The sequence below is a fragment of the Perca fluviatilis genome, chromosome 8, assembly GCF_010015445.1.
Source record: "Perca fluviatilis chromosome 8, GENO_Pfluv_1.0, whole genome shotgun sequence".
In the NCBI taxonomy this organism is placed as follows: domain Eukaryota; kingdom Metazoa; phylum Chordata; class Actinopteri; order Perciformes; family Percidae; genus Perca; species Perca fluviatilis.
The window spans coordinates 17,926,364-17,940,823 of record NC_053119.1 but is presented as its reverse complement, the minus strand read 5'-3'; the positions used below and the strand labels follow the sequence as shown (position 1 = coordinate 17,940,823).

General features: G+C 40.0%; 1 protein-coding gene and 1 non-coding gene across 6 annotated transcripts in view; both read left to right on the top strand.

Moving 5' to 3' along the window:
* Positions 1-8,619, top strand: part of megf11 (multiple EGF-like-domains 11) — a 74,326-nt gene extending 65,707 nt beyond the window's left edge. For 2 of the 5 annotated variants that reach the window (XM_039809895.1, XM_039809892.1), the window contains 10 exons: positions 1,281-1,409; positions 1,984-2,112; positions 2,704-2,832; positions 3,036-3,164; positions 3,268-3,504; positions 3,634-3,797; positions 3,896-3,959; positions 5,507-5,551; positions 6,299-6,505; positions 6,760-8,619. In XM_039809895.1, the coding sequence (XP_039665829.1) occupies positions 1,281-1,409; positions 1,984-2,112; positions 2,704-2,832; positions 3,036-3,164; positions 3,268-3,504; positions 3,634-3,797; positions 3,896-3,959; positions 5,507-5,551; positions 6,299-6,505; positions 6,760-6,935 (1,409 nt within the window). In that variant the 3' untranslated portion in view covers positions 6,936-8,619. The remainder of the gene's footprint in view (positions 1-1,280; positions 1,410-1,983; positions 2,113-2,703; positions 2,833-3,035; positions 3,165-3,267; positions 3,505-3,633; positions 3,798-3,895; positions 3,960-5,506; positions 5,552-6,298; positions 6,506-6,759) is intronic. The other 3 variants (XM_039809893.1, XM_039809894.1, XM_039809896.1) reach the window with 3 other exon arrangements.
* Positions 8,620-13,705: 5,086 nt separating this feature from the next.
* Positions 13,706-13,777, top strand: trnaq-cug. The gene has a single exon. It is a non-coding gene; the product is annotated as a tRNA-Gln (tRNA).
* The last annotated feature ends 683 nt before the right edge of the window (positions 13,778-14,460 follow it).

The window sequence follows — 14,460 nt, the reverse complement described above, 5'->3', positions numbered from 1 at the left end:
ATCAAATATTTGATTTATATGTCAAATATTTAAGTTAAAATTCAGAGTATCATTAGTAGTTTTTTTTTGTCTCCTCACTCTCCATCTATTCAATACCGTGGCAAAATGTTAACAGTTTATTCAATATCGACTCGTGTCTGATGGTTTATGCAACCACAAGTATTTGTCTTTGGCTATAAAGTGCAGTTGATAAAAGACACCTACATATAAACGTACTGTAGATTTTACTCCTAATGATTCACCATTTTCTTTTATAAATTACAGAAAGGGAAGGAACTTTTGAATTCTCTGTCATGGCTTTGAGCAATGTCTTACTACTAAAAGTTTAATAGGTTAGCTGAAGGAAGAGAAAAAAGAACAAGCGAGAGCCCTAATTTGTCTGGACTGTAATTACTGGTGAGCAGGCGTTAGGCCGCGAGGGACGAAGGTGGCCAACAACATGCACATTCTCCTCTTGTTGAGCCTCGTTGGCGTCCTCACTTGTCCTCTGTCCAGCACACAAAGTCCCAGCCTAATGAAGCTCTCCTGGTGTGTTGAGGCTCGAATCCCCAGAAGCAGCAGTATGGTGGAGCCAACCTCATGGCCTAATGACAACCTGATTGAAGGAGTTTGAAAGAGCTCTCAAGAAGAGGGGAAAGCCAGTTGAAATGTAATCATTAAAATCACCCCACATGAAAATGAGTCAGACCCATTTCTTTCACAGCCAGCCACCTTATCTGATATTTCTAACGCTGGGCTATTCTCTTTATATGAGACCTTTGATGTATCTGCTGGTGCTGCAGCTCCCTGATCCTGATAGTTAGATGCACCGTAGTTCAATTTGACTCACGGGCCAACAAGAAAACACAATGGAGGTTTCGTTGGAAATCAGATCTTTTATTGAAGAGTGCCAGAGAGCATTGAAATATTAATTTCATAAAAAATGTATACAGTGGTGTGTGTACACGGTCTATTTTAATTCTGTGGCACATCACTCATTCCACTCCAGTGAGTGGAAATGGGGCAGTTGTGCCACTGGAGGCAGTGATTGACTCCTCCTTTTGTTTAAACAGATCACTTCACTTCATGTCCATTCAAATTGAACAATATCATCCATTAGAGGAATATGTTTACACAACCTTTCACAGAATGAGTTTGTTTGTATAACTGTGTTCACAATATTGTGTCCAAGTTTGATGTCATTATGTTAATGGTTTTTACCAGTCTTTGCACCTAAGTGATAATATGCAAATCAGGGTTGTTTGGTAAAGTTAGTGTACTGTGTTTTTTGTGTTTTGCAGTCTGTCCAAGTGGCAGGTATGGAAGGGCCTGCGCTGAGATCTGCCTCTGTACCAACAACGGCACCTGCAACCCAATCGATGGCTCCTGCCAATGCTTCCCTGGCTGGATAGGAGAGGATTGCTCTCAGGGTATGGCTTCTCTCTTTCACCCTGGTTTTGATTGGCTTATTTTCTCTGATTTTCTCATTTAACTGTCTGTCTTCACTCCTAATTTCTCCCTCACATTTACCTTCATACACATTAACAATTTTCATGACCCTACACATTCCAATAACTACCCTGATCCCTCGCTGATGTAAAACTGATAGGTTGCTTAAATGATTGTTGTAATGCATTATGCTCTTTGATTTACAGCGCCGTAGGCCAAAGATCATTAGCAGAGCTACGAGTCGTCGTTCCATGGGAAATTAATGTTTTTTTTTTTTTATTACATTAACCACTTTAGTAAAAAAGTAAAAAAATAAAATAAAATCAGTTGGATGTTACATTGCCAGTGCTTTATTCAACCTGATATACATACGTCTGCTCAGATGTTACAAATGGGCTTGTGGAGGGATGTTCTGCAAGAATCTGTGTTAAGATACTGTGAATGGCATTTCCTCAAAAATATGTATTATATGCTTCATGTATGCATGCATAGGACATAGAGTCTGTGTGGGAGGGTGTGTGACCATAAGCTTGACTGTGTCTCTGGCGTCTGCAGCCTGTCCCTCTGGGCACTGGGGCCCTGATTGTCTCAACTCGTGTAACTGTCACAACGGAGCCCAGTGCAGTGCCTACGATGGGGAGTGCAGGTGCAGCCCCGGCTGGACCGGACTCTACTGCACACAGCGTGAGTCTCTCCCATCCAGTTAGTAGACGCACAGTGTCACCTACTGGCCGTCAAACAGAACTGCAGCACATGACAAGCAAGACTTTTTTTTTTTTAGAGCCAACTGGGCAATTGGATGCTATTAGGTTTTCATTTACAGTTTGTTTTCTAGAGGGAGCAACATCAAAATAACACTAATGGTCACTTTGTTCATATGCTAATTATACATTCCAGTCATTCGCCCAGGGATAGTGCACATCATCAACATCAGTCAACTAATTTGAATTACATTATCTATCACCTCAAGGGTGTGTCATGCTCCTGCTGTTGTGCATGGAAATGGCTTTTGTTTTCTCACCCAGTACATTCCAGTTGCCTGTTCATTTCCACCTCTATGTTCTGTTAACAGCATAACCAGATTTTCTGCTGAAGCAGGAAATGTTCCATTTCCCTTCATTCACATTGTCCTTTATTGAGTATGCTGCACAGACATTGAATAGTATTGATTTCCGTCTTCCCCTGCAATATGACCCTGACTCTTTACATTGTCTTCTCCTCTTCTTGTTTTCTGCCCCCCCTCCCACCCCAACATTTTATACGTCTCTGTCCCAGGCTGTCCTTCAGGGTTCTACAGCAGGGACTGCTCTGAAGTCTGTCGCTGCCAAAACGGCGCAGACTGTGACCACATCACTGGCCAGTGTGTTTGCCGAACAGGCTTCATTGGGACGAGCTGTGAGCAGAGTTGAGTAGGCCCAACGCATTTTAGCACTGAGCAAAATTACTGTGTGTGTGTGTGTGTGTGTGTGTGTGTGTGTGTGTGTGTGTGTGTGTGTGTGTGTGTGTGTGTGTGTGTGCGTGTGTGTGTGTTCTATAAACACTTTGGCTCCCACTCTCTAAGTGCTTTAATTTTGATGGATGTAGTAATGCACCTCTCTCCCATGCAGAGTGTCCTGCTGGTACATTTGGATATGGTTGCCAGCAACTGTGTGAGTGCCTGAACAATGCTACCTGTGACTATGTGACTGGAACGTGCTACTGCAGCCCCGGATATAAAGGCATCCGTTGTGATCAAGGTGAGAGGTGATCGAGATGATTGAGGCTCTTCACTATATTATCACTCAAACACAGATGTGTACACAGTGTTTAAACAACCCACTTTCTGTGTTTTCTTTGTAGCAGCTCTGATGATGGAGGAGCTGAACCCGTACACCAAGATTAGTCCAGCACGAGGCTCGGAGCGCCAGTCTGCAGGGGCGGTCATGGGCATCATCTTTCTGCTCCTCATCATCATGGCCATGCTCAGTCTGTTTGTGTGGTACAGACAGAGGCAGAGGGACAAAGGCCATGAGATCCAGCCCAGTGTGTCCTACACACAGGCAATGCACATCACCAACACAGACTATTCCCTCTCTGGTAAGATAGCATGTTGAAGACATTACTTTGGGGTCTGGGAAATTGTAAAGTTCTTTCTTTCACTATTTTTCAACATTTTTTTGTCAAAATGATTAGTTTTCAAACCTCCCAACCTGTTTAAACCCACAGAGTGTGGCAGTACTGTAGCGATGAGGACCAGCACTGCTGAGGTTAATCAGACCCAGGGCAGCAGCAGCGGCCAGTGTTTCTCCAACCCCAGTTACCACACCGTGGCCCAGTGTAATGTTGTCTCAACCATCTCTAGCAACCTGGATGGCACTCTGACCCTCAAAGTATGAACAATCTTTATGTGTATTCACATAAAACAAACATAACATACAACAACATACTACAGTATAAAAGCATTACCATACTGTGATCTTTCTTTCAGTCAAGCACTCTGAAAAGCCGAAATGGCTCAGAATGGAGAGCCTACTGCAACCTCAATGACCTCGGTCAGTTCACCTGTCTTACTATGAAACACCACATACAGCCTGAATTTGTGGACTTTATAGAATAGTTACTTCAAGGGCAAAGGCGCATGTGTTGTTAGTACAAACCTCACACAGCACTAGCCTGGACGCAGCTACCCTGCTGTGAATGAAGATGAACCAGTGGTTCCTTGTTAGACATAACCTTTGCTCTGATTTTGATAAGATATGCGGGTGGGACAGAGAAAGCTGTGGTGAGGAGGTGAATAGGGGTCACTTGTCAGCTCATTAGTCCTCTTTCACTTCCCCCAGTGGCACATTTCTGTGATGGCTTACACTGGGTCAGATACTGCACTCCTGGGCTGTGGATTATAGAGAATTAAGCCAGAAAAATGACTCAACAATAGCATAAATCTCTGGTTCAAATATCCATCTTTTAACATTTTTGAATGGTAAATAACCATTTAATAAATGGTTTATAACACACTACAATGTAGTTATAAACAGAAAAGTGTTTATTAATGTTTTTGTCAACAACTCCTCCTGTGGTCACCCACAAGTTAGGACTAGTGTATAAACGGATAATAAATGACAATATAGTAAATCACAGTTGTAATAATATAAAGTATGTTTTTACAGGACAAATTATATTTTTGGAAAAATACTGTACATTGAAGCTACAGTTAAAAAGCTACAAAAAAATATCCCCAGGGCTTGTAATCTAAAAAACCAACCCCGGTCTGATTGGTTGTTAATATTCGGGTGTGGTGGAAACTTGCAAATATTAGGAGTACTAGGGAGAGGCAGACAAAAATGATTTTTTTCACAGATTATCTGTGTAATGTGCTACTATCAGGATATAGTGACAGTTTCAGCAAAGATGACAATGTTATTTTGATGAAAGTTACCTACTAAACCTTTAATATACCCTTAAAGATGTCCAAATCTGAATACATCTACATTAGTGTGTTATAAACCATTTATTAATTATTTATACATTATTATAATTGTTTATAAATGCTAAATAGTTAATGTTATATTAAAGTTTTACTGAGATTATTAAGTATATACATCATAGTTTGTAGTCTCTTGGTTTGTGGTAGTGCAAACTAAAAGAGATTGTAAAAAGATTGTAAAGAGATTGCTCAGCAACATGCAAAAATCTAAATATCTATGAATTATTCTTTGTCATGCTGGATTTAAAAGTCAGATATCTCGATCTGCGCATTTTGTGTTAAAGCACACAGCAGATCAATCATAATGACCCTTTAACGTCCCTTTAAAAAAAGTCTTGGATGTTTATCCTGATGTATCCTTAAACAGGCTTGTCCTCTCTTCATGGTGTGCTGTTATTTGGAAAATATCCCATTATGACCACAGTTGATTATATAAGCTTGTAAGCCTTGGGGGAATGTGATAGAAACATTCTGTAACTCCTCACATTCCTCATATTCTTCTAAATAAAGACATCCTACATTGTACTTTTTTAAATCAGATATTTCCTGTCAACTGTCACACATTGGAGGGATTTATATGGAATGGTGACTTTCATCTTTTTGACATTGTTACAGATGTTCAACAGGGGGAGACACAGACACAGAGAGGCTCCAAAAAAGGTAAACCATCAATTGTAGTAACATTGTGTGTGTGTGTGTGTGTGTGTGTGTGTGTGTGTGTGTGTGTGTGTGTGTGTGTGTGTGTGTGTGTGTGTGTGTGTGTGTGTGTGTTTGTTTGTGTGTGTGTGTGTGTGTGTGTGTTGGGGGGGGCAGACAGACATACTGCATGTGGAATCCTGTTCAGCTTCACCAGCACCAATATTACAAAATTATTTAAAGCATCCCATGTATCAATTTCCCCATTTGGTTTCTATTCTCCTCTGAGACTCTCTGACCCCAAATCCCATATCCTTATATTCTCCATGATTTATGTGAAAACTCTCTGCTCTTTGGACAAGATCATGGTGGGCTGAGGTTTTGTTCCAATGGTAATTGCTCTCTAATGGCTCAGTGCCCAATACGTCATTTTGTCTCCCACACTGTGCAATCTGTGGTGAATGTGAGGGACCCAGGGGTGTGGAGAGTGGTCTAAAGGAGCTTTGCTGCACTCTCTAATGAGGCCTCTTATCAGCCTGATGAGACTGTTATGGATGAGATGAGCTTTCTACTTTCTCCCCTTTGTACTCTGATTACTATAAAACACCGTTAGTCACCTGTCTGAGACAAAAGAAGTACAACTTCTCCGGGCCACACTCTGATGTCTGTTTCAATTGTAGTGGTAATATCAGAGTCTAACTGCAATAAGTCAGTGACAATCACTTCATCTTTGTTGATGCTGAATATGTCCTTGTCTCGCGGATACTGCAGATTACATCAAGAGCTCCATGTGTAGCAACAGCTCCTGCTCGTTGAATAGTGAGAATCCATACGCCACCATTAGAGACCCACCAGGACTTACCTGCAAGCACACAGAGGGCAGCTATGTGGAGATGAAGTCCCCCTCCCACCGTGAAGTGCCCTTTGGAGGCACCGCCACCCTCCTGGGCAGTGTGAGCAGGAATGTCTATGATGTTGGTGAGTGCGTTGTTGCTCTGGTGTGTGGAGCTCAGCAGGGTCCTGCAGCGTATTGCCTCTCTGGTCATGTCCCCTGCTGTGAGCCTGTACAGACTTTGTAAGCCTTAATAAGAGGAAATGTGAGCTGCCTCTCTATTGCATGCACCTTTCCTTTCTCATTTCTTTCCTCAGCCAGTACCTGCCACGCTTCAGCCTCAGTGCTTCTCACATACCTCTTCTACTTTTTTCCTTCCTTCCTTCCTAATTTATCCCAGAGCCAACGGTGAGTGTCCTGCAGGGACCCAATGGAATGGCTACCGGCTTCTCCCAGAGTCCCTATGACCTCCCCCGCAGCAGCCACATCCCCAGCCACTATGACATTCTGCCCATGCGTCACAGCCCCACACACACACCGTCGCCACCCCCAGAAAGCCCCAGCTCCCTGCTCTAGAGGGCACACCCTCCGCCCAGCTCTGACAGGGTGCTGGTATCCAGGCAACGTTCAGCCAACTTTCAACCAACGGTTCTCCCTCTGTCTCAGAGTTTGTTCAATTAGATACTGAGATGTTGAGATAGAGGGACAGCCACAGCTCTTCTAACACTCTTTCTATGGCCCTGACGGAGGGAGAGGAGGAAAGAGTGTCCCACACACCAGCGACCATTCACCCATTTTATTTTCTTATAGAACTGGTCACTCAAACTGCTGCCCGGCCTCTTTATGGACCTCCTGAAGTGGAACCTAATAGTTCCAAACAGCGCTAAGGGCAGCATACATGGATTGGGTGGACAGATTATTTACAGGGAGAGAGCTATCCTCATGCTCATTTTTAGCCCATGAAATAGGTTTACTATTCAAGGGCAGCCAAGAGTTTACGATGCCCCCTAAACAGAAGTGATTTTCTCCACAGTAAGGTAGGTATAGCAACCTTGACCATTTCAAAACATGAAGATATACAACATACATACATCAGAGCTTATGAATTGTCACTGTGTGCAGCTGCTGCAGATCACAGTACAGCTGACATAAGGAGATTATGATCTTCTGCTCTGAGGTGAAGAAACGTTCAGTCAATCAATAGAGAAGTTCTAAATGTTAAACACGGAAACCTGGCTGAGAGTGAACCAAGTCTGATAAAGCATGGATAAATAGTAAACTTTTGTAGTGGTCCTTTATTCACTGTTATCCAGTAATAATCACACAGCTAATATTAAGGTGATCCCTGTGTGTAACTCAAGAGCCTCTTTTAAGTTGCAGTGCAAATGAGGCGCTGTGTATCTGGAGATGTGTTCAGGTAACCAGTGTTAAAGCATTATAACATTACTAAGAGATAAATACATACATTAAGTCTCAAGTTTAGATTTCCCCCCACACTGATGAAGTGATCAGATATTGTGTTGTTTTCTGTGTGGAATTTTTCTTGCAAATGTCTTAGTTTACTTTTTTTTTTTAAATATTGGGTGTTAAGAAGGGATTGCTTTGACCTTTTATGTTTTGTATTTTTCAAGCTAATTGCTTTATTTATTAATTTGTATTAGTGATGGTAAATTTTTATCAATGTGACATTAGAATTTAAAAAAAGATGAGCATGATCAGATAATGGATGCCCACTGATGTAGATAACACACAATTTATCTTCTTGTGAGATGATCAGTGTCATTTTGTGTGTGTTTTTGAAGTTACTTAAAATGTTATTTCTCTCTGACTGTAAATTGAAAATAAGGTTTCATCTGATCAATTCAAGACCCACGGTTACCCTGTGCAGTATTTACAAAGGGAAACACACTGTGTAAAAAAAGAGGAAAAAAAAAAGAAAAGACAAAAAAAGTCCATTCAAAAAATGTATGTTTGTATTAGGCAAATTAACTTATTTATTAATTGAACTGAATTTCTTCATTCACTATGTGAATTCCATTTCACCCCTGTAGAAGCAATAACATGTTGACAATCGATGCCCAGACAGCATTTCATTAGTGCTTGACATTATGACATCTTTGACCGGTGTGGTGACAGTGGATCATATTTTATGTGAGTGTTTTTCCTCCGAGGAAGGTTTTTTCCAGTTGCTGTCATATCAAAGCTGCTTGTTGTTTTGGTACATAAGTTTCAAATTAAAAGCCTATTCTGCCGTCAGAAACCAGTTTCGGTCAGGTTAATACCCTACATAAAGATACAAGATTAATTTACTACTCATGTCAAGTGTTAGACAGGATATGTCCCTCTTCATCTGTTGCTCTGAATATTGAAATGGCACGACTACGAATGTTGATGAATGAAGGATTCCACTCTAACAAAAAAGGAAATGTTAATTAAGTCTGTTACTGGGGTGTCAAAATGTGGTCCAGAGTCTATGGGTGAGGAAAGTCATGGCCACACATTATTCTTGTTAAACATCTTTCAGATTCATGAAAAGGGACATTTTGACAAAGTGCTCTCATATTGAATAAGCTTTTTCAGAGGACTACTACAAGATTCGTACATTGTAGGCTTCACAGTTCTGTGCAACTTGTGATTTAAACAGCATTTTATTGTTTTAAAGTCTGTGAAGATGTTTTTAAGATGTCATTTTATTTCTCTATAACATTTTTATATAAAAGGTATAAGCTAATGAGTATAAATATGATGCATAGCTTTATATACAACTAGCCAGCAGTGTATAAAGTAGTTACAATGATCTCCACCTTGACTACATCATTTAAAAGCTGCCTGCATGTTAATGTGTCAATCCAGTTATAAAAATATAACATATCTCACATAATGATAACTTTTACTTTTTAGAGAACTTTTACTTTTTATACTTTAAGTAGCCTACATTTAGCTTATATACTTTTACGTCAGTAAAATTTTGAATGCAGGACTTTGACTTGCAACGCGGTATTGCTATGTTCATTTAAAGTATCTGAATTCTTTGTTCACCACTGCACAGCCGACGCCACCAATGTTGCACTTCTAATAACGAGTTAACAACACTGTCTGATATCAGGCAAGACCATCACTGCAGCAAGGTGAGAAGTGACACCACTGGATGTCTGCAAAGACTAGATTTTGGTTACTTGGTGGTATAATCTCCTGTCACGTGAGCAATAGATAACACTTCATTTAATTTTTTTAACTGTTTTCTTTAAATTGTTCATTTATGAGTTAGACTAACTATGTTAACTATGCAAATATTAAACAGTCAACCACATAGACAAGACATAATAGAAACAAAATCATATTGTATTAACCTTTTAATGTGACTGGTATTCTATGCATAGTATCACATCATCATACGACTAGACTTGTGTCACACACAACACTAACATTTAAAAGCAATTTATCACAGTTTGTTACAGGACTGCAGTCTTTTCTAGGCCCTAACTGAACTACTGGCTCAGGTATTTATTGACCTCAGCCACAACACCAACACTATAACAATGGAAACATGCATCTCATGCAGTAAAAACAATGTGTAAAGCCTGAACTGCCTGATGCATAAAAGAGACATTGTGGGAATTGTGGATAATTATTAAGAAAGTTGTTTTTACTGAAATGGGATGACTACCGTATGATGGGATCTGGTAGAAGCTACAGTGAGCCAGTGGAGGAGTGCTGGTTGTTCCTCACTAGTAAGGAGCAGGTTTCCCGAGCTCCATAGATGATTGGATAAGCTGCTCAGCTGACAGCCAACAAGACCTGAGTGATGCCTCACAGAAAGGAAATGCAGCCAATATAAGTCAAGAAGTTAATGGACCAAATACAACCCAGTACTCCAGAGAGAGCTAAAAAGAAAGAGAAGCATGAAAAGACAAGGTCACACTGCAGCAGGGGGAGCACACCAGAGAGATTTCGATTTTGCAGCTTGTTGAAGACCCTCTCAACAAATGTGATTTTTCACAGCTCAGAGGGGGCAGAGAGTTAACAACAGAGATTTTATTTCACTTTTTAGATGTCAAATTGAGAGCAGGGCTGAAACTGAAAGGTGAAAAGCTCAAACTGTGTAAAAATCAAATGTCTCTCAGCACGACGTCCTACTAAAAAGGAACTTAAACAACTACTCATGTTCATTCAAAAGCAGGTACTGCTGCTGCTGGGGAGCTGCTGCTGCCTTTCAACTGAGTCACTGTGACAGAAAAAAGAAAGATTTTTGAATTATTGACTCATTGTTCAGTCATTCTGGACCGATCTGGATTAGGTTTCAATGCAAAGTACATTGTAAAGTTGTATTTCCCTCCTCTGCTCAAGAGGATTATTATATTTTCACTGACACATAACATCTGTAAAATACAATACTCCATTTCTAATTTAGCAGCATCAACTGTGTCAGAGAAAGGATTTTTTTTCTTTTGTTACATATTTACATTTTAGGTATAACATTAATTCTGACAGAAAAAACACATTCCTTCTGTTCATATTCTAATTTCAGTGTGATGTGTGGAATAATTAAGTCACACAAAGTTTGCATATTTTCAATTAACTCACTATTTACATACCGTATGTATGTATGTATGTATGTACCGCACAAGCTAATTATACTGGCATGTTTTTTGGTGTAATAAGGCAAGACAATTTTAATGAACATAGCACAAACAAGTATGTATTTAATGAAAGTTCCAGTCCAAATCCAATCCAAATTTATTTATAAAACACTTGACTAAAGTGCTGTACAATCAGAGAGAACAAAAAGAGAGAAGAAGAAAGAACACATCACAAAAACAACAAAACTTCACAGATGAAAATGGTTTGCAGGGGAATTAGTACTTTTAGGTTGTAAAGTACAAAGCCCTTGCCTATCTACCAAACTAACAGATAATGTCAAATTGTAGCACAACACCTGTCATTAGCAAAACAAGTGTGAGTTTCTTTCCAGACCAAGACCAAAGACACTTAGTTTCAGTGGGTTCATACAGTATAGGTGCAACACATTGAATTAAACAACCTGGACAGTGTATCAATTCAAAGTAGGACTGTCTCCAGGCTGAATATTAACATGTTGTAAAATATTGCAGAGGAAAAGAAGTACTGCATAGACTGTCCCTAAGCAAATGCAGGCCTTGGGCATAATATTTTCTGCTGCAGTCAGCCTGTCAGCTATATCTTTCAGCCAAAGCTGTTTTTCACAGAAGCTGCCACTGGGAAGAGGCTATACCTCTAAATGCTCCGACAGACTTGCACCTTTGGTTAATTCTCAAGAGGCTGCACCTGGATGCTGACCACACTGCTGCTGGATAACCTGTCACTTTCACTTCAGTCTGACATTGACTGTTTAGAGCCAGTGTGGTAGATTTATGTAGGGTGAGGAAAAATGAACATAAAAGATTTATAAAATGACTGATACATGACTACATCTGTTAAAGTTCGTATCTACCCGATTAATTACTGCCAACAGGAATGTAGTCAGTGCTCAGTTTAATAATGCTTTTATATAAAAATTTACCATTTGACTGCAGTCTCCTGTGGATGAGTCCATAGCAGAGCTCAGCTGCAGATCTTTATTGTGGTCACGTCCTGCTACAGGAACTGTGAGGATCCATCACACCAGAGCTGGATCTTTACTTAGCCACTCTTAATGCATAATCAGTATTCATCCCAGTCAGGGGGTTCATTTTCACCTCTTCCGTGTCTATATAGTAACTGCTCCCAAATTCAGATCAAAATGTACTTTGGCACACATAACTCCACACAAATAAGCCCTTTAACAAAGTAAGTCTGGAGCAGTTGCTATATGGACAAAAGATTTGTCTAAATCAGACTAATTGGAGAGGTCAATACATGGAGGAGGACTCAGAACACTCTGGTCGTTTCCACATTATTTCAAAGCTGAGGCAGACTTTCATCTGAAATGTCTTTTTATTATTGGTATTATGTGGTGTTTTACATTAGAAAAGAATCTGATTAATACTAAGCTAGTCAGAAGTTTGGAGGAATTTTATGTTATATGTTTATGTTCATATTTAAATTTATAATGTTTCAGGACATAGACAAACAAGGGTTGAAAGGCCTATTGGCCACCAGGGGGCAGACATGGTGGCCTTATGTGTTTACAGTGGGTGAAGAAATTAAACCAATGACAAGTGAGAGTTCTCTTTCTCTATGGGTGCTTCTCGATTATTGCCTCCCCACTAAAATCACAGAAAATACAATTATTTATTGTAGCTGCTCTGCAGTGATGGTCGGGCCGAGCATTTTGAACTTGCAGGGAAGGTGTCCAAAGAACAATGGCTGATTTTGTATAAGACGTGGCATTGTGACTGTTGAGCTTTGAACTCACAAGCTTTTCAGTTCAAAGGTAAACTCTGATCTTAGTGAGCTATTGTCCAGGGGATGGCTCCTCTAGCTATATTTTATTGAGTCAACCTGGGTTGACTCAATAACATGACTTTCCTTAACTGGAACTGGACTGATTAATCAGAATCAGGTGTGTTAATGCAGACACACATTTAAAATACCCAGGGCAGGTTCTGACCTCAGGGGAGCTATTAGCTGGGTGATGGCACAAGTGGCATTGCAACACCTATCATGCCTGTTATTTATTTTCAAAAAGATCAATAAATGCCAAACTGATGTTTAAAGACACTTTATTTTGCATTGACTGCAATGTGTAGATGAGGACACAATTTAAAAAAAATTTAATTCACTTTTTGAGATAAAATTCTGAAATTTTGCACACCAAATCTACAGTGATCTTCGGATGTTGTGAATTTTTTACATGAACATCAAACATTTCATCTGGAAGAAATTGCAGGATTTGTTTACACTACTGTATGCAGTAAAATGTTTTAAAGCACTATGGGCTCAATGTTTGATAAATCAAAACATTTGAATGGTAAATTTGTCAGTTGACAGTTTAAAGTAGACTTTAAAATTGCTACTAGGTAACAGTAGATCGTTACTGCTCTGTTGGGGAGCCAGTTTGGCATAAGTTGCAACGTTGTAGCATGTACAGCTGATTTTTTATGAATTTTTAAAGTTTAGAATTTTAGATGGCTATTGTAGCGCCACCATCGGGACAATTAGCACACAAATCGCACTGATTAAGTTTGGCCTAGAACTGGACTTATGTGCAAAGTTTGGTGAGTTTCCATGGTTTTCGTGCATGGGAACATGGATTTCTGAAGAAGAAGAAGAAGAAGAAGAGAAGAAGAAGAAGAAGAAGACCACGCAGATTCGCTGCTCGACTAATAAGAAACGATGAAGACAGCAACTTGGTCTGTATTTATTATGGCTTGCTTTTCGTGGTAAGCGGTTCCATGGTGTAATGGTTAGCACTCTGGACTCTGAATCCAGCGATCCGAGTTCAAATCTCGGTGGGACCTGAGTTTTCATAATCATCAAGCTTGTACAGGCAAAGTGAACAGTAATACAATGCGCAAAGCAGCTGTTTTCAAACTTTTTTAAGCGATTAATATTCGTGAAGTCTTGCTATTAAAAGTAAAAGGAGTAATGCTCATATTATTTACATGCTAATGAAAATTTACTACGAAACCAAGTAGCTACATACAGGGTTCACACACATTCCAAGTGCTCATATTATGCTCATTTTCAGGTTCATAATTAGCCTGGTTGACACCTGGGCAAGCTTCATTCGCAGCGCATTTCCAAAAGGGTGTCACCAACGGACACCACTCAAATGCCTCTGGGCGCAATTGGATAGTCCTTCAACAAATCAGAACCAACGATTTATACGTGTTATTCCCCTTTGTTTAAACGGCGAAGTTCACCTTGTTCACCTGTTTGGAGCTGGCTGGTGAATGTGACGCTGGTATAGGCCTTGCTGGATACACCGTGAATCTGTTTGTGGATCTACTGATCGCTGTGGATTACTTGTTTTCATGTCATTGGATTACGGCAAAATACAGATCTTTTTTCTTAACGTGTCTTAACGTTTTATGGTGTGATTGTGCTTGGTTTATGCGTTTGGAGAGGCATCTCAACAGACTGTAGGTCCTACACTGATTGTTCACTGTTAGCGTACATGTTAGTTGTTTTTAAGTGTCAG